The sequence below is a fragment of the Halichoerus grypus genome, chromosome 6 (genome assembly GCF_964656455.1).
Source record: "Halichoerus grypus chromosome 6, mHalGry1.hap1.1, whole genome shotgun sequence".
NCBI classification, from domain to species: domain Eukaryota; kingdom Metazoa; phylum Chordata; class Mammalia; order Carnivora; family Phocidae; genus Halichoerus; species Halichoerus grypus.
Genome location: NC_135717.1, coordinates 154,105,329 through 154,125,683, shown reverse-complemented (window position 1 = coordinate 154,125,683; position 20,355 = coordinate 154,105,329). Strand labels below are relative to the sequence as shown.

The window sequence follows — 20,355 nt, the reverse complement described above, 5'->3', positions numbered from 1 at the left end:
ACAGAATCGTGGTAAACACTCGCTATACCCTCCCCGGCCGCGACGGTGAGGACAGGTGCGAAGCCTGCCTCGGGAGGAAGCTGCTACTGTCTACGCAGAGCCACATGCAGGCCGGGGAAAACATCCCCTGACGCCGACGGGAAGCCCGGGCGCAGCGTGCCCCTCAGGCGGGCTCCCGCAGCCAGGACACAGTCGCCGAGCGGAGCTGCACCCCCAGGACTCCGAAGGCGTGTGGCGGGGGTGGCGGGGGGTGGCGGGGCGGCGTCACCAGTGACGTAGCCGCTCAACCGGACCGCCACCCCCGCCACCCCCGCCGCCGCCGCGGCCCCCACCGAACCCGTGGGCGGGGGTCCGGGGGTGAGCGAAAAGATGGCCGCTCCGGCTCGGGCTGGTGAGTGTGCGTGACGGGCGCGCGGCTGCGGCTGTTGGCCGAAGGGGGTCTCTGCAGGAGCGGAGGTCCAACTGGAGCCCCCGGGCCGGGAGGAACCTGGCGGCGTTTTCCCGCCGCGCAGGACGCAGGGGGGGGGGGTCCCTGAGGGAGGGAGAGGGGGGCTGCGGACAGACGGAGGGGAGCGAGCCCAGGGGCGCGAGGAGGAAGCGGTGGCAGCGGCGGCGGGTCCAGCGAATTTAGAATTGGCGCGTCTGGGAAGTTTCGGTGGGTTGTGCTATGCCCTGGCCGGCGTCCTGGTGGCCAGCCACCTCGTGAGTGCCCAGAGATGCTGCGAGGAGCCGCGTCCCTGTGGCCAGGGTCATCGCGTAGCCACCCCGCGCTGGGCAGGAGGGGGACGAGTTGGGAGAAGGGGTGAAACAGCAAGACTTTCTGGGATGCGGAGGGGGGAGATGTGCCCTGACCGGCGTTCGGGAGCGTTGAGGAGATGTGATTGCGAAGCTGATGCGCGCTGGGGCGCTCTGCAGAGCTGGTACTGTCGAGATAAAAACCGCATCCTACCCCTGCTCTGACTGCCGCCAAGTGATGCTCCAAGCTCCCTGGGAGGCTTTGCAAAGGCAGTTTCTAGTCCTCCGTTTGCGAGGAATGGCTTGCCTTCCCTCCATCGATCGGGTCCCAGCGTTGCCAGCACCTTGCTGCCACTTGGAGACACTTAGGATTTTTGAATACCAGCTTCCTAAACCATCCCCGCTGGCCTTCGGGGGAGGAATGCTAATAGGCTAAACTCGTTTTGAGGCATAAGAAATGTGTCAGCATTCGAAGAAAAAAAATGCTCAGGTTTAAGAGGTGGTAGGACACCCTCCTCCTGCCCCGACCCCCAATTAAAAAGAAAGTTTAATGTGGTAATTGTTTCAAGCAAGTTTGAGCTGTTGTAAATGCTACTGGTAACAGGGTAATTTCTTGCAGTTTTAATTTTGGAAGTAAACAGCCTCGCCAGTCTTAGGAGAGTCGCTTTGTCCTTAAGCCCTCCCAGTTTTCCCCACTCTTAAACTCTAATGGTCATATCTTGCAAGTAACGGGGATTGTGAAATTAGCATGGAAATAGGACCTTCAGGCCCTGCACTTGAATTCCTTATTATCTGTGAAGTAGCTTCCTGTGGGGGAAAAAGTAGGGGGGTTGGTAACATTGGGCCTGGAATTCCATTTTGAGTTGTCCTTAAAACCAGTATTCAGTGTAAACAAGGAAAGAGAATTGGCTATTCACTGTGATCAAATTCAGAAAGCCAAACATGAGTTAAGCCATGTTTATAGAATATTTCATAATCTCAGTGAGATTCAATATTTAGTTGTCTTGAAAGAGAGGAAAACTTCGTATTTTCAGAACCTTAATCTTTTTATCCTTAATTTAGCATCTTGGGATTTGAAAGAGATTTTTATTTTTATTTAATTTCCCCCACCCCACCCCCAGAATTTAAAGAGATTTTTAACGTTTTGGCTTGTTTAGCTTCTCTCCTCCCTGCTCTGATGTCTCTAACTTTTTGTACTAGCCATTAATTTTGCAATGGTTGGCAGATTTTTCAGTCTAGGATTTTTCATTGTAGATTATCCATATTGAAATTTAGAGATAATTCTAATATTGAACAAAGAGTTCACTGCATACATTATAGAAAGTTGAATTTTTTTGGCTGTTTTGATTGAATATTTATCTTGTTTTTCTTCCAAAATATTAATTGTCCCAGATTTTTTAGCTTAAAAACATTTAAGTGGTAAGTGAATCTGTATTGAGTATACTACACAATGATACACTTTTTGGGATACTTAAAATGGAAAGTCTGTTGAAGATTTGGGTTAAATATTTGACATATATTGTTTCTACTTGTCTTTACCCTTCTTTCTCATTTTTCATTTTCTACTACAGAAAGAAAGGAATAAGTTATCACATAAATTCTCTAGCTCCATGTACTTTTCCTCCATAACCCTTTTCCTCCACGTACTGGAAACTTATTGAGTATTATAGCATTGGTGGTACATAAGAGGATTTTCTGCTCCTTGGGTTGTTTAAGGGCAGAGTGTGATTGTATTTTGTTTGTATCCCTAGTACCTGACTATCTGCTTAACATGGAGGAAAACCCCTGGTAAATGTTTGTTGAATTGTGTTTTTGAATGATACAGAGATACAGAGAAAGGCAACATATTGGCTTATTGGTGGCCAAAAAAGGCTTCTTTGAAGTTTTTCTCCTTCCTGTAATGTTAGGCAGAACAAACATGGTTGCCAGATTCTATTGGAGTTGTCTGGATGAGGGAGGTTAGAGGGAGACTAGGGCACAGGTTTAAGAGTCTAATCAAGGTGGAAAATGCGGGCCCAGTCATTATTTGGATTCAGTAATGGGGGATAGTTTTGCCATTAGGCCCAACGTAAATAGGTGACAAGTAACTAAAATATAAGAGGATTTTATAATACTGGCTTTCTGGCAATGATTAAGATTTTTTTTTTTTTAATTTATTTATTTGACAGAGAGAGAGATAGTGAGAGAGGGAACACAAGCAGGGGGAGTGGGAGAGGGAGAAGCAGGCCTCCCGCAGAGCAGAGAGCCCGATGCGGGGCCCGATCCCAGGACCCTGGGATCATGACCTGAGCCGAAGGCAGACGCTTAACGACTGAGCCACCCAGGCGCCCCAATGATTAAGATTATTGAAGTACATTGGTTTTTCACAGCACTGTCAGATACCATAAAACTTTATTATAAAGAATTAATTTTTAGTGGAGTTCTACATAACATAGGAAAAGCTAATTTATACTTGTTAGGCCAAGTCATGAATGTGCTAGAATGATAGTCTAGGCATTTTACACAAAGTATTTGAACGCCGTTTTCTAGACCCATATCAGAATGCTCAATCTTTTTGTGAACATTTCCCCATTGTTATGAAGTTAGCAGTAGATTGATGTGTAAGTATGGTGGCATGACACTAATGATAAATATTTTGGAACAAAATTGCCCATGACTGAAACACTTAAAAGTAGTGATGGGTAAGGAAATCAAATAACCTGGTGGCAGAACTTGCTTTCTAGGAGCTTTTTCTTAGAACATCATCAACTAGATTCAATTTCTGTGCTGCTGGGGAGGCAATGTTAGAGACATGAAGAAGGTCCACGGTAAAAGGGTATCTTTTTTGTTTAATGAGGAGTTTCAAGCGAAATCAGGGTAATTATAGATTCTAGATTTCTAGAGGAAGAAAGAATAACCAGGGCCTTTCTGGGGATAAAGGAAAGGAAATACATTATGATTGACAAGAAGAGATGCCAAAGCACATAATAGGCATAATAACATACCTAAGAGGGAGAAGGGAGTTCATTGTGTTCATTTAATAACTTCTTCCTTCAAAATTTTGAACCCCTTTGTACCAGGCACTATGCTTGATCCTCGGCATTTTGCAAACGTCTCTTAAGAGCACAGGGTACTAATGAAATAAATGGAAATTTGGAAACTGCTCATAAGGACTGTAATGGTAATTAGGGTTTGCCCTAATTACTATGGAAAAAGTTATTTTTATTCTTATTCAAATACATGCAAAGATTGTGGTGGCTAGTCATTCTTAAGACCTACTTCCTATTGAAATTGCCATTTTCTCTTATCTTTTATTATGGAAAATAATAAATCTTCCTACTTTTAATAGCTTTTAGAGGATCTGTTTAGGTTATTTGGTACTGTTGAAAGAAAATTAAGTTTTGTGGGCCGCCTTGGTGGCTCAGTCACAAGCAGCCGACTCTTGATTTTGGCTCAACTCATGATCTCTGGGTGAAATCAGCCCTGCGTGGGGCTCCAGCTCAGTGCGGAGTCTGCTTGGATTTCTCTCTCCCTCTCCCTCTGTCCTTCCCCACCTCAAATAAATAAATAAATAAACAAATAAATCTTTAAAAAAGAAAAAGTTAAGTTTTTTTTGTAAAAATTATCTTTGTTAAAATTCAACATATGCCAACTCTTTAATATCCATCCTTCTAGGAGGTTCTCTAATGAGATAAAGATGATTATTGTAACACAATTTTATTTAAAAATTTATTTATTTATTTATTTTTAAGATTTATTTTAGAGAGAAAGCACACACACACTGGGGGGGAGAGACAGAGGGGGAGAGAGTCTTAAACAGACTCCACGCTGAGCACAGAGCCCAAGGTGGAGCTGGATCCCACCATCCAGAGACGACCTGAACTGAAACCAAGAGCCCCTCACTCAACTCGCTGCGCCACCCACGCACCCCTAAATATTTATTCTTTATGCCCAGTGGTTCATATGTTTTTTTCTTTAATGGAAGTAGAATGTATTTAAGTATTTATATAAAATGTGCACACCCATTTCCTATGAAACAGTAGTAAATATCCCGGTTATGAAAGTTTTTAAAAAATTAAACATTCCCAATGTGGTCCTCTGTGTATAAAAACATTTTAACAAAAGATGTGTGGGAAGTGGTTGGTCATAGATGGGAGTAAGAAAGTATATATTATATTGTGCCACAATTTGAAGGCTCTTATAGGCCATTTTAAGGAGTTTAGATTGATTTTTGTGGTCTTTCAAGACTATTAAACAATTTTTTTAAAATGTGTAAAACTGGGGCGCCTGGGTGGCTCAGTTGGTTAAGCGACTGCCTTCGGCTCAGGTCATGATCCTGGAGTCCCGGGATCGAGTCCCACATCGGGCTCCCTGCTCGGCAGGGAGTCTGCTTCTCCCTCTGACCCTCCTCCCTCTCATGCTCTCTGTCTCTCATTCTCTCTCTCTCAAATAAATAAATAAAATCTTTAAAAAAAAAAAAATGTGTAAAACTGTGCTATGAGACACACTAGAAACTATATAAAATGCAAATGTCAATGATGATTATTTGACTACGTATGAGCTATGAAAAGGGAGAAGCTTCTTAATAAAGTATAACATTATTTTAGCTCCTATTCAGATTTTAAAAGATTATTTTTAGGAGTATATATTAGCCAGATCCCACATTCTGTGTTACTTTTTTAAATAGTAATTAGTTAGGCTATTTTTGTGTGTTTATTTTTCTGGTAACTGCCTGTCTTTCATAAAAACATATTTTTTAAAGCAAAGAATCTGAAAATTGTGCTACTAATTGCAATGACTAGAGGATTGAGATGACTTTTATGTGACTGATCTTTAGTAACTGACCTCCTGTTGGAATTTCCAAAGCTTGTAACAATATTGTACCTTTCCATGTTTTCTTTCTGTCTTAAGATGAAATAGGTGGAAAGGGAGTGGTCACCTGAAAAGATGATTTTGTTGAGGGTAACAAATTTATAGTGGAATGTTAATTTTTTAAAAACATTTTATTTATTTATTAGAGAGAAAGCATAAGCAGGGAGTGGTGGGGAGTAGGGGCAGAGGGAGAGGAAGAAGCAGAATCCCCACTGAGCAGGGAGCCAGACATGGGGCTCTATCTCAGGGACCTGGGATCGTGACCTGAGCTGAAGGCAGATGCTCAACCTACTGAGCCACCCAGGTGCCCCGGAATGTTTATTTTTGAAGAAAAAATTAGCTATCCTTCTAAGTTTTCAGTGATTTTTGTAGCTCTTAGTAATATTTGTATTTGGAGCACAGATATTTATTTAAAGGGTCACTACATACCCTACTAAAACTTAAAATAATCTTTTTTAACTCTTTTATTTGTTTATTTTATTATTTTTCTAGAGATTTTATTTTGGGGGTGTCTGGGTGGCTCAGTCAGTTAAACCTCTGACTCTTGATATCAGCTCAGGTCTTCATCTCAGGGTTGTGAGTTCAAGCCCCATGTTGGACTTCACACTGGGTTTGGAGCCTAGTACTACTTTTTTTAAGTAATCTCTATACCCAGCATGGGGCTTGAACTCACAACCCGAGATCAAGAGTTGTACACTCCACCAGCTGAGCTAGCCACATGCCCCTGTTTATTTTTTTATTTTTATTTTTTTAAAGATTTTATTTTTAAGTAATCTCTACTCCCAACATGGGGCTCAAATTCACGACACCACGATCAAGAGTTGAATTCTCTAGGGGCTCCTGGGTGGCTCAGCTCAGTGGGTTAAGCCTCCTGACTCTTGATTTCAGCTCAAGTAATGATCTCAGAGTTGTGAGATAGAGCCCTGTGTGTTGGGCTCCCCGCTGTGTGTGGAGCCTGCTTAAGATTCTCTCTCTCCCTGTCTCCCTCTGCTCCTCCCTGTCCCCCCCCAACCCAAAAAAGCTGAATGCTCTATTAAGAGTTGCATGCTGGGGATGCCTGGGTGGCTCAGTTGGTTAAGTGTCTGTCTTCAGCTCAGGTCGTGATCCCAAGATCCTGGGATCGAGTCCCCCATTGGGTTCCTTGCTCGATGGGGAACCTACTTCTCCCTCTGCCTGCAGCTCCCCCTGCTTGTGCTCTCTCTCTCTGACAAATAAATAAATAAATAAATTTTTTTTAAAAGATTTTTATTTATTTATTTGACAGAGAGAGACACAGCCAGAGAGGGAGCACAAGCAGGGGGAGTGGGAGAGGGAGAAGCAGGCTTCCCGCAGAGCAGGGAGCCCGACGCGGGGCTCGATCCCAGGACCCTGAGATCATGACCTGAGCCAAAGGCAGATGCTTAACGACTGAGCCACTCGGGCACCCCTAAATAAATAAAATCTTAAAAAAAAAAAAAAGTTGCCTGCTGTACCACCTAAGCCAGTCGGGTGCCTAAAACAATCTGAATCAGGGGTGGGGAAGTATGTCTCAGTTTACTTTTGTATAAAATCTTTTTGGGGTATCTGAAAGCACACAGAATGGGACAAGACATGTGGTAGGCTGTGGTTAAGGATGGAGAAAGTAGGATGATGATATTACAAAATATCAGGAAACTGCCTTGACTGACCCTGAGGGAAAAATGGCCACTTGGTTGAGGATGGGGGGCAGTTTTAGTGATCCATGACTTCCTATGTTTTTTTTTTCTCTTTCTCTCTTTCTTTCTTTCAAGTATAATTCCTTTTTTTTTTTTTAAGATTTTATTTATTTATTTGACAGAGAGAGACACAGCTAGAGAGGGAACACAAGCCAGGGGGAGTGGGAGAGGGAGAAGCAGGCCTCCCGTCAAGCAGGAGCCCAATGAGGGGCTCGATCGCAGGACCCTGGGATCATGACCTGAGCCGAAGGCAGATGCCCAACGACTGAGCCACCCAGGCGCCCCATAATTCCTTTTTTTTTTTTTTTAAGATTTCATTCATTCATTTGTCAGAGAGAGAGTATGGGCACAAGCACGGGGAGTGGCAGGCAGAGGGAGAAGCAGGCTCCCCATGGAGCAAGGAACCTGATGCAGGACTCGAACCCAGGAGCCCGGGATCGTGACCCAAGCAGACTGAGCCACCCGGATGTCCCTAGACTTCCTATTTTTTTTTTTAAGATTTTATTGATTTATTTGAGAGAGAGAGCACAAGCAGGGCGACGGGCAGAGGGAGAAGCAGATTCCCCACTGGGCAGGGAGCCTGATGCGGGGCTCCATTCTAGGACCTTGGGATCATGACCTGAGCAGAAGGCCGACGTTTAACCAACTGAATCACTCAGGCACCCCAATCATATAGGTTTTCTAGCCATGTTGTTTCAGGCTACCAAATTCTTGGCACAATCAATTTGTATTAAATGCAGGTCTTGCTTCAGTTCTCTTTATGACATTTGAATAAGTGGTTAAGAATAGGAGATATTGTCCCTCCCTGGCTATAGGGAACCTACCCAACAGTTCAGTGGGTATGAACTGAATGAATATACAAACACAAGGATTCACATTTGGTACAACCCAAGTTCTTTAGGAAGTTAGAGAAGAGATTTGTTTATTTAAGGTAATGTCTGGGGGCGCCTGGGTGGCTTAGTAGGTTAAGCGTCTGCCTTTGGCTCAGGTCATGATCCCAGGGTCCTGGGATGGAGCCCTGCATTGGGATCCCTGGCTCAGCAGGGAGCCTGCTTCTCCCTCTCCCTCTTCCTGCTGCTCCTCCTGCTTGTGCTCTCTCTCTGTCAAATAAATAAAATCTTAAAAAAAAAAATAAGTAATGTCCATACCCAACATGGGGCTCAAACTCACGAGCCTGAGATGAAGAGTCGCATGCTCTATGAGTGAGCCAGCCAGGCACCTCAGAAATCTACTGTTTTATTGGACTATGGGGAACAGAGGATTTTTTAAAAAATTTTATTTATTTGAGAGAGAGAGCACATACTACGAGCTGGGGGGGGGGGCAGAGGGAGAGGGAGAAGCAGATTCCCCAGCGCAAAGGGAGGAGGGAGCCCAACGTGGGGCTTGATCCTGGGACTCTAGGATCATGACCTGAGCCCAAAGCAGATATTGAACCAACTGAGCGACCCAGGTGCCCGTGGGGAACGGAGGATTTTAAGTTAAAGGCTCAAAGCAAACTTGAAGATTGATTTGCCAGGATAGTACCGTAGAGGAGAGTGAGAGTCCGGATGATTGGAGACCAGTTTGGAGGTTACTGCTGTGCCTCAGGAATGATACAATAAAGTCCATAATAAGAATGATAACTGCAAATGAAAAGACTTGGGGAGGGATGACCTTATATACACAGGTGACAAATTGAATGTTTGAGTGGAAAAGATGGAAGGGAGGAGTTAAAAAAAAAAAAACCACCTAGCCTGGGTACTTGAACGATACTATATTATCTTTAATAAGAGGATATTGGAAAAGAAACTAACTCTGTGAAGGCAAGATGTAAGCTGAGTTTGTAGTGTGCCTGAGACTGGTTCAGAAAGGTTTGGTGGTCAGCTATCTAGATCTGAACATTGAAACTCTGCCAATAGGATGAGCTATTGAAATAGATGTCAGAAAGGTATTACTACATGCTTAAAGCCTGTTGTATGTTGTATTGTATGTTGCAAAGGGCTATAATTTGAGTAAATGAAAATTAATTTCAGATAGTCTTCACTGGGTGGTAAGTATAAACAATTTTGTGCTGTTGAACTGTAACAAGTTAAATATTTTACCCATGAGATTTGATTTTTTGTGTGATGTAAATTTTAAACTAAAAATACTATATTTAATAAGATCAAATGTTTTATTTCTCTTCTAGTCATTTTAGCTTTCTATTCCATAACTGCTTTAATAATTAACTATATGTTAACCCTATGTAAAATAATCAGCTTTCAGTAAGTCAAATACAATTATTTTCTTAAATTTTAGAGATTTGCTGCAAGGAATTTTACACTTGATCTTAGCCAAAAGGCCGAGAAGCAATTGCTACAGGGAATTTTAAAAATAAAAATGCCTAGTTATAGGGCATGAAAAGTTTAAATAGTTTAAATGGTTTTCTTTGAACCAATTAAAAATTTTGTCTTTAAGCAGTGAAGAATGACAAAGCTTTCAGAATATTTATAAATCCATCTGTCTTTAAAATAAAGATAGCATCCTTGGTTTTAAAAAAGCATTTCATGGATATTAATTGGAATTTAAGTGTGAAACATTTTTTAAATGTATGAGAAAATGATAGTATAGATCATTTTAATCCTTATATATAGATTTCATTCAAAACATCATGACTATTTGTGTGTTGCTATTATATATAGGCACAGGTAATATTTTATCAGATTCTATATGGAGGATGCAGAAGTATTGTTATCTCTCTTTAAAGTGAATATACTGCTAAAAATTACATAACCAACCTGCAAGCTAAACAGTCAATACATTTCTCCTCAGTGGATTAGCAAATGAAAAGAAGTGCTCTTAACCCAGTGGAGGAAAATAGGAAGTGTCAAGAAAATACTCCCATCCCCCTTTTCTTTTCCTCCAAGCTTTTAGATCTTTGTGTGATGAGGCCCCCTTGGGGATACCTTACTAAGTGTCTTTGAGCTTTGGCTCTAGGCAGCAGAGCAAACTGGAAATCTCAGGTGGCAGCAGCCTGGTTTGCTGGCTCTTGCTTACTTCCCTGTCCTTCTCTTGGTCGTCTGCCCTCTCCTAGTTTCTTTCATAAGTAGACAGGGTAAGTGGGCCCCCTGCTCTAAAATCTTAATCTCCTGATCTGTCATTCCACCACTGCAGTTTCACTTCTTTGTGGGTTTTTGTTTGTTTGTTTTTGTTTTAAAAATTTATTTTTAAGTAATCTCCACATCCAACATGCCACTCGAACTCACAACCCTGAGATCAAGAGTCTCATGCTCTACCAACTGAGCTAGGCAGGCTGAAACCCTGGTTTCACTTCTTTGGATTTTTTAAAGAAGATTTTATCTTTGAGATAAATCCTTTTAAAATGCAAATACTCTGGGAGAGATCAGACCTTAGTTCTTAATTATCAGCTTAATTATCAGCTAGCACCCCTGGCTAAAAGTGATAAAACTAGAAGGAAAGAAGGAAAGTAGTAGTAGTAGTAGTAGTAGTAGTAGTAGTAGTAGTAGTAGTAGTGGTAGTAGTAGTGGTGGTGGTGGTGGTAGTAGTGGTGGTAGTAGTAGTAGTAGTAGTAGTAGTAGTTGTAGTGGTGGTAGTAGTAGTAGTAGTAGTAGTAGTAGTTGTAGTGGTAGTAGTAGTAATAGTAGTAGTAGTGGTGGTGGTGGTAGTAGTAGTAATAGTAGTAGTCGTGGTAGTAGTAGTAGTAGTAGTATTGTCCACTAACATGTACTGAGAGCCACATAATTGTCAGGGTTTATTCTAGGTGCTTAATAAATACAAATTTCTCTAATTCCCTCAACAACCCTATTAGTTTTCTTGCCATTGTTTTTTTAAAGATAAGAAAACTGAGGTGAGTGGAGCATAAATAATTTGTCTAGGTCACATAGTAAATACAGCCAAGTGTTAAACTCAGGCTTTTGGATTCCAGAGTGTGCTTTCTAACCATTTTGTTGTGATACTTCTCTGCTGCAATATTGCCTCCCCAAGAGATGGCATCTGATCAACATTTCACCCTTTTCATGATGTTTTGTTGAATGGAATCATGCTGTTTAATTATAGGCCACTTCCGGTTGAAGGGCTGTGAGGACCTAACAATCATCTAAATAGATTTTTAGTAATAACTGGGAATGTATTTGCAGAATATAGAGAAGGGAACAAAGAGGCTATATTTAGCACATACATAGCTAACTTATCCACTAGTATGTATATATTCCTACTTAAAACTTATACGAATAACATCTCATAATTTTTAGATATTTGAAAATATGGATAACCCCAGAATAAACTATGTATATTCTTTCTAGGTTTTTTTTCTTTTGAGTCTTTTCTGAATGTTGTGCAAGGTGTTAACTCATACCACCTCTAAAATTTTAGAATGAGGGGCTCCTGGGTGGCTTAGTCGGTTAAGCGCCTGCCTTCAGCTCAGGTCATGATCTTGGGGTCCTGGGATCAAGCTCAGCATTGGGAATCCCTGCTCATTGGGGAGTCTGCTTCTCCCTCTCCCTTTGCCCCTCCCCCTGCTTTTGCGTGTGCCTTTTCTCTCTCTCTCAAATACATAAATCTTTAAAAAAAATTTTTAGAATGAAATAATTTCCCTTGAGTGCAAATAAGTGGCATTTCCCTCTTCATCTCAAGAAGCTGAACTAATAATTATTATCTGACTTGCCAGAAATGAATGTTTAACTAAATTATCTCTGTATTCTTTATATGATCCTTTTATGGATCTTTTTTTATGATCTTTTAAAAATAAAAGTAGATAGGGCACCTGGGTGGCTCAGTCGGTTAAGTGTCTGCCCTCGGCTCAGGTCATGATCTCAGGGTCCTGGGATCGAGCCTGTCCCCCGTTGAGCCCCAGGTTGTGCTCTCTGTTCTCTCGTTCTTACTCTCAAATAAAAAAAAAAACTTAAAAAAAATAAAAAATAAATAAAAGTAGACAGAAAAGAGCCCTAGATTTTTCTCTTAATCTCCATATTGAATCAGTTCTTTCAGCCAATGTTTGCTTTAACACTAATCAATCTCTGCTCCCGTCTTTGCTTTAACACTGCTACAGCTTTAATTTCCTTATAATATCTGGAGTAATAATATCTTATAATCACTCATCTTTTCTCTAGATCTGCCATTTCAGATCCATCTGTAACCTATGTATCTGATCATGTCATTCTTTACAGAATTCTTCAGTGGCTTTTTATTGCCCGTAGGCCCTGGAAGCAGGCTTGGTAATGATTGGGGCAGGGAATTTTTGAGGTCCCAGGTACTGGTGAATGGGTCCAAAAGGGGAGTTGGGGATGTGTGCAGGCTCCAGGTGACCACATCCCCTTGACTCTGCTGACTCCACATAATGGGACCCTCTAAAGTGTCAGGTCTGGGCCCTGGTGGTCTGGGTTTAAAGACAGAGTGTGCTGTTGCTGTGTGAACTTTTGGTGTCAGCAAGAATCAAAGCAGGGAGACTATTTAAGGAGCCTTATTACAGTAGTCCCGGTGAAACTTGATTGGGCTTGGACCAGTGTAAAAGCAGTGGAGGTAATACGTAGTCAGTTTCTAGATATATTTTGAAGATGAAGCCAATCATTTTTCCTGAAGGATTGATGTGGGGAAAGAGAAAGAGGAGTCAAGAATGAGATATTTAGCTTCAGTACCTGGAAGGATTTAGGATAATGGAGCATATTAATCACTGATGTCTTAATTTTGCCATTAGCAACTATTGTTGAATGCTAGCAGTTCTAATAAAATACTGTATTTGAACAGATTTTGGACCTCAGGAAATTTTGGAGAAAGAGAAGTAAATTTAAAATGTGTGCTTGAAATATGTGCACATGTGAAGGTTAGGACTACTCAGCCTTAAGTCCATATTCAGGATACAGCCTACATCTGAAAAAGTTAAGAAGTGGAGGAAGAGGGGCTCTCTATTGCTAGGAGACTGTACAAAAAAAGAGGTGGGAAGGAACCAAAAATCAGCTTCACCTTTGCAGTTTACTTAGGGCCCTGGGGGTGGCACTGCAAGTACCATTGAAATTCATATTGTCTTGTTGCCCTAAAAAATTTAAAGCATCGATCATGCTTCATAAAATGTTCTGAGTGTTTTGTAACTAGGTCCCCCCACCTGTGACCTGAAATTTGTGTTCGATTTGTGTTAAATCAATGAAGAAAACTTTTTTTAAAAAAGGTTTTATTTATTTGAGAGAGTGAGAGAGAGCGCACCCCCGAGCATGAGTGGGGGAAGGGGCAGAGGGAGAAGGAGAAGCAGTCTCCCCGCTGAGCAGGGAGCCTGACATGGGGCTCAATCTCAGGACCCAGGGATCACGACCTGAGCTGAAGGCAGATGCTTAACCGATTAAGGTACCCAGGCACCCCAATAAAGTGTTTTGTGATCCCTACTTTTTAACTAGATTACTATTTTTATTTTTATTTATCTATTTTTAAAGATTTTATTTTTAAGTAATCTCTTAACCCAGCATGGGCCTCAAATTCACACCCCAGGGATCAGAGTCTCATGCTCCACCCACTGAGCCCTCCAGGTGCCCCTATTTTTAGATAGTTGTAGCAGAAGTATTCTTGACTCTATTATGATAAAGGAACATGTTTCTGGGTCAAAACCATACAGGTTTTGTTGACTGTTTTGTTGGGTGGGGTTTTGTTTTTGTTTTTAGAATAAGCTTATAATTTCAGATAGTGTGTAGACCCACCAGAATGTAAAAGTTCATTATATTGCCATCCAGTTCATATTTTTCCTTTTTTCTCATTGCTTATATCCTTGCACATTCCTGAGAGGTTATTCAAACACAAAAGTATTCTCCTCTTCTGTCTTTCTCCCTCCCATAGGTAAACTGTCAAGTCTATCAAATTGGAAGTATGTTATAGAGCCATGAATTGAAGGTCATTATTGATTTAGTAGTGGAAAGCTAAATTTAAAATGGTAATTAAGTAGAATACTGTGATTTATTTAAATAAATAGGATAGACTATTAAGACTTGTTCACTATATTTATTGGGTGTTTACTATGTGTTAAACAAATATATTATCTCAATTCTTCATTGAAGTTGGTATGATTTTTTTCCTGTTTTACAGAAGAATTTTAGAGAAGTTAAAATATTTGCTCAAATCAGACATATAAACAGTATGTAGCAGAGGTAGAATTCTTACCTCTAAGTTTTTGTTTCAGACCTCATGCTTTTAACTATGGTTATGCTTTAATAACTATGTGGATAGGGCTCTCAGAATGTAGATATTTGTGAGATATATTTGAGTCTTGCCAGCCCCAATTTTTAAGAAATGGAATGTAGTTTTGTCAACTGCCCTCGACTGTTGGGTAAAAGGATGGATCTTATTCTAGTTCATTGAAAAGGGGTCATTACCCATTCTTTATCAGTAGATGGTGGCAGAAAATTAAAAAAAAATTTCTTTTAAAGTTTTTAAAGAAAGTAAAGGAAGTGTGAGTTCTTTCAGAGCAAGGCAGATGAGAGATTAGAGACCTCCAGAGCAAGGGAAAAGTGAGAACTGCGTATGGTATTATGACAGGCGGCCCAGAAATTGGGAGGAAAGGAAGAAAGTTTATAAAATTATTCTTGAAGGGCACCTGAGTGGCTCAGATGGTTAAGCCTCTGCCTTTGGCTCTGGTCATGATCTCCAGGTCCTGGGATCAGGCCCCCTTGCCCAGTGGGGAGTCTGCTTCTCCCTCTGCCTCTCCCCTCCACTTGTGCTCTCTCTCTCTCTGTCTCTTTTTTAAAAAGATTTTGTTTGTTTATTTTTGCACACTCACGAGTGGGGGGAGGGGCAAAGGGAGAAGCAGACTCCCTGCCAAGCAGGGAGCCCTAGGAGGGACTTGATCCCAGGACCCCAGAATTTGCCAAAGGCAAATGCTACTGGACTGAACCACCCAGGCGCCCCCTTCTCTCTCTCTCAAATGAATAATGAACAAATCAAATCTTTAAAAATAAGTAAATAAAATAATTCTTGGTAAAATACCTTATAAAAATATTGGCTCTTTTATTAAAAAATAGTATTGTTCTGCTTAGTTTTCAGATGCTTCAGGTATCGTGAACAGAGACTTGTTTGGATTATGTGTTTCTCAGCTAGACTAAATAAATGTTAACAATGGATAAGTGCAAACACATTGGGCAGTTGCGGCTTGCTCAAGACCATTCCATCCTCAACCCTCAGAAGTGGCATTGTGTGGACTGCAATACAACTGAGTCGATTTGGGCTTGCCTTAGTTGTTCTCATGTTGCCTGTGGAAGATATATTGAAGAACATGCACTCAGGCACTTTCAAGAAAGCAGTCATCCTGTCGCACTGGAGGTGAATGAGATGTATGTTTTTTGTTACCTTTGTGATGATTATGTTCTTAATGATAATGCAACTGGAGACCTGAAGTTACTACGAAGTATGTTAAGTGCAATCAAAAGTCAAAATTATCAGTGCACCACTCGTAGTGGAAGGGTTTTGCGGTCTATGGGTACAAGTGATGATACTTACTACTTATATGATGGCACCCAATCTCTGCTTCAAAATGAAGATCAAATGTATACTGCTCTTTGGCACAGGAGAAGGATATTAATGAGTAAAATCTTTCGGACTTGGTTTGAACAATCACCCATTGGAAGAAAAAGGCAAGAGGAACAATTTCAGGAAAAAATAGCAAAAAGAGAAGTAAAGAAAAGACGACAAGAATTAGAGTATCAAGTTAAAGCAGAACTGGAAACTATTCATCCGAGAAAGAGTTTACGTTTGCAAGGTCTAGCTCAATCTACCACAGTAGAAATAGTTCCTGTTCAAGTTCCACTACAAACCCCAGCATCACCAGCAAAAGATAAAGTAGTATCTACCTCAGAAGATGTAAGATTAAAAAAAGCCGGTGACTCCTCAGGTAAACGAAGGCCAATAGTGACCCCTGGTGTAACCGGATTGAGAAATTTGGGAAATACTTGCTATATGAATTCTGTTCTTCAAGTGTTGAGTCATTTACTTATTTTTCGGCAATGTTTTTTAAAACTTGATCTGAACCGATGGCTGGCTGTGACAGCTAGTGATAAGACAAGATCACCTTATAAGCATCCACCAATCACAGATACAGTGTATCAAATGAATGAATGCCAAGAAAAAGATACAGGCAGTGCTCCCTCCAGACATCCAAGTTTATCATTAGGACTAAGCGGTGGAGCATCAAAGAGTAGAAAGATGGAGCTTATTCAGCCAAGGGAGCCGAGTTCACAATACATTTCTCTCTGTCATGAATTGCATACTTTGTTCCAAGTCATGTGGTCTGGAAAGTGGGCCTTGGTCTCACCATTTGCTATGCTACACTCCGTGTGGAGACTAATTCCAGCTTTTCGTGGTTATGCCCAACAGGATGCTCAGGAATTTCTTTGTGAACTTTTGGATAAAATACAACATGAACTAGAGACAACTGGTACTAGGTTACCAGCTCTTATCCCCACTTCTCAAAGGAAACTTATCAAACAGGTTCTGAATGTTGTGAATAATATTTTTCACGGACAACTTCTTAGTCAGGTATGGATTTTTTAAAATCTTATTTTCCTCTTGGGGAATTCATAAAATGAAGCCTAAAAAATGCATTTTCTTTGTATTTCTAGTGTGTTAGAGCTAGAGCTAGTACTGTTTTTGCGTCAAAATAGATTGCTTTTGCAGAAGTCAGCTCACTGATTTACAGTGTTTCACTGATTTACAAGTTTCCTTCATGAATCACTGGAAGCAGTTTTTCATCTATGGTAGCAATGATTTTTTTGTGGGGAGAGGGAATCAGGAAACAGCTTCTTAGGTTGATAATATTAAATTCATTCTCCGAGGGATTGAGAAGAGAGGGTTTAACCCCACAGGGAATAGATTTGAAGATGCTGCTGCCCTGAGAATGGATCTGAATAATTTCAGGAACCAAGAAGTAGCCCTGGAAGACTTTCTATAAAACCAAAGGGGGCAAGTAGGTAGGGAAATTTTCAAGTAAATAAATATGATTTCATTGAGAATAATCCTGAATGGTTTCCTTTATTTTAATTATAGCTATAAAAGTTTCCCTTGTTGTGAAAAGGAATCACGAAACCAGAATCTTCCATCTAACTAATAGCTCTCTGTAATGAGTGGACTTATTGGTAAACTACTACTAGACATAAGGCTCTCTACTTTTCCATCGCATAGAGCTTTAAAATTTTTTTGTTTTAGGCAGTTGGGCCGTTAGGTCATTTCTTTCCCCTTGTAGGCCTGCCTCTGTTCCTCAGTGCAACTTTCACAATAATGATACCATCTTTTGTCTTTATAGCGTACTTTTCTGGAATGTAGCTTAAATGTATATTTTTTAATTTTTTTTAAAGCTCTGTGCCCACCGTGGGGCTGAAACTCAGAACTCTGAAATCAAGAGTTGCATGCTCTACCCACGGAGCCAGCCAGGCACCCCTGTAGTTTAAGTATTCAAATGTAATTCTTAGGGTTTCTCTTTGACGTTTATTCCACTTAATGTTTCAGAAATGTAAAGATTTTACACTGTGCCATTTAGCAAGTAAGAGTAGTTTCTTGTGTTGCATGCAATTTTATTTTTCCACCACTTTTATGCAAAAGTTTAAAATGCACCATTAGTAGGAGTGCCTGGCTGGCTCAGTCAGTAGAGCATGCAGCTCTTGATCCTTGGGGTGTTGAGTTCAAGCCCTATGTTGAGCCTAGAGCTTACTTTAAAAAAAAGTTTTAAAATGCACTATTATAAATAGAAGTAATATATAGTCATAGAAAACCTGTATGATACAGTAAATCTATGCAGTAAAAGAAAAATCATCCCCTTATCCCATAACCCCACAACCCACACATAAAACTATTAACATTTTGGTATACTTTCTTCTAGTTTTTTTTTCTTCTGTACATTAAAAAATTTATTTTTATTTTTATTTAAAGCTTTGGGTTTTATTTATTTGTTTGTTTGTTTTATTTTTAAGTAAGCTCCATGTGGAGCCCAACACAAGGCTTGAACTCATTAACCCTGAGATCAAGACCTGATCAAGATCTGATCAAGAGTCAGACACTTTAACTGACTAAGCCACCTGCACACCCCTTTCCTCTGCACATTTTTAAAACAGATTTTATTTATGTATTTGAGAGAGAAAGGGAGCATAAGCAGGAGGAGCAGCAGAGGGAGAGGGAGAAGCAGGCTCCCCACAGAGCAGGAAGCCCAACAGAGATCTCAGGACACTGGGATCATGACCTAAGCCGAAGACAGACATTTAACCGACTGAGCCATCCAAGAGCCCCTCTTCTGCACATATTTTCTCCTACTTGTTCAGTCATGATGAATTTACCTGCTTTTTTCATTTTTTTCATTATTAATATAAAGATTTTTCATAGTCATTGAAATACTTGATCATTTTTTTCACAGCATGTCAGTGTCCATTATATGTATATACCATAATTTATTTACCCATTCCTGTATTGTTGACTTGTAAACTGTTTCCAATTTTTCTGTTATTATAATGTCACAGTACATTTTCTTCTAATGATTTCGCTAAGGCAGAGTCCTAGAAATTACTTTGTCAAAGTAGGACTTTTGATCCTTGGCTACAAATATCTTTCCAGAAAGTTACTATTTTATATTTTGAATAGTGCAAGGGTGCTTATGTGCTTATTTTTTTCCTTTATGGATGACTTTTGAAATTAATACAAATTATTATGCCATCTTTTTTCTCTCTTCCTTTCAGACACGTAATAAACTCTTAGAAAACTGGAGATTCAGATGGTTGGTTCCTAGAATGGCTTCTTTCTTTTTTTATTCAAGAAACTGTTCTCAAAAGGTTAAACCCTGCCCTAATGAGTCTCCAAACAAACACCAAGAGTGTTCTTTATAAAAGAGTTTAGTAATCTATCATGTAGGGATTATTAGATCTATAGAGTCTGTCTTCAGTTTTGTGAAGTGTTTGTTGGCATTAAGTCGTGCTGAGTGCTTCACTTGTTAGAACTGCCCTATACTCTGTGGTTCCTGTATTTGGTGAGGATTTTAGTGTAGTGACATTTGCTTTAAGTGAGAGTATGACATCATTTACGTTAAATGTATTGCCTTTTGAAATTATCAGTTGCTAGGGCTTCATAATCTATATTTAAAAATATACAAATAGTATTTTATTTGTATCGTGGTTAAGAAGTTATAGGGATTTGGGGAGAGAAAATTAGTGAAAGATAAGTTAGGAAAAAGGGCAAAGAACAAGTCAAATATTCTAAACACATTAAATGCATATAAATCTCTCTTTCTCCCCCCAGCCGCCATCTCTCTCTGTCACACACACACACACACACACACAATGTATACCTAATTAAATGAGTCCACAGTTTGTTTGTTTGCCTATATTCAGATTTGACTAATACCCATGGAGTTTTTTGAATGCTTATTGGTTAAAGCCCACCAGTACATAGTGGGTTTACTGACAGTCGTTGAAAGGAAAAATTATAATAATGAAAAAAAAAATCTCTGAAAATAATATAAAGCAGATTACTCAGAATTCTGATGGTGCATTTTCAGAAGAAAATCTAATTTACTGGCAGTGACCTCTATAGTGAAGGGAGTAAATGTTTTGACAGGATTGTAATCTGAGAAACAAATATTTTTATTTGCAGGTTACATGTCTTGCATGTGACAACAAATCAAATACCATAGAACCTTTCTGGGACTTATCACTGGAATTTCCAGAAAGATACCAATGCAATGAAAAAGATACTGCTTCCCAGCCATGTCTGGTTACTGAAATGCTGGCCAAATTTACAGAAACTGAAGCTTTAGAAGGAAAAATCTACATATGTGACCACTGTAACTGTAAGTAGAGACTATATTCTCTTTGCTTTTCTAAGATTAGTGAGGAGAAACACAAGTGAGAGGAAGCTGAAAGAAATTTCTAAAGTAGCAGTTATGGAAATAAACTTTGTTAGCTCATCAAAAGAGACTGGGATAGGGCGCCTGGGTGGCTCAGTTGGTTAAGCGACTGCCTTCAGCTCAGGTCATGATCCTGGAGTCCCTGGATCGAGTCCCGCATCGGGCTCCCTGCTCGGCAGGGAGTCTGCTTCTCCCTCTGACCCTCCCCCCTCTCATGTGCTCTCTCTCATTCTCTCTCTCTCAAAT

General features: G+C 40.3%; 1 protein-coding gene across 2 annotated transcripts in view; it reads left to right on the top strand.

The window, feature by feature from the left end:
- Positions 1–301: 301 nt before the first annotated feature.
- Positions 302–20,355, top strand: part of USP44 (ubiquitin specific peptidase 44) — a 33,295-nt gene continuing 13,241 nt past the window's right edge. For both annotated transcript variants that reach the window (XM_036085872.2, XM_036085873.2), the window contains exons 1-3: positions 302–391; positions 15,269–16,763; positions 19,857–20,052. In XM_036085872.2, coding sequence (XP_035941765.1) covers positions 15,339–16,763; positions 19,857–20,052 — 1,621 coding nt within the window. In that variant the 5' untranslated portion in view covers positions 302–391; positions 15,269–15,338. The remainder of the gene's footprint in view (positions 392–15,268; positions 16,764–19,856; positions 20,053–20,355) is intronic.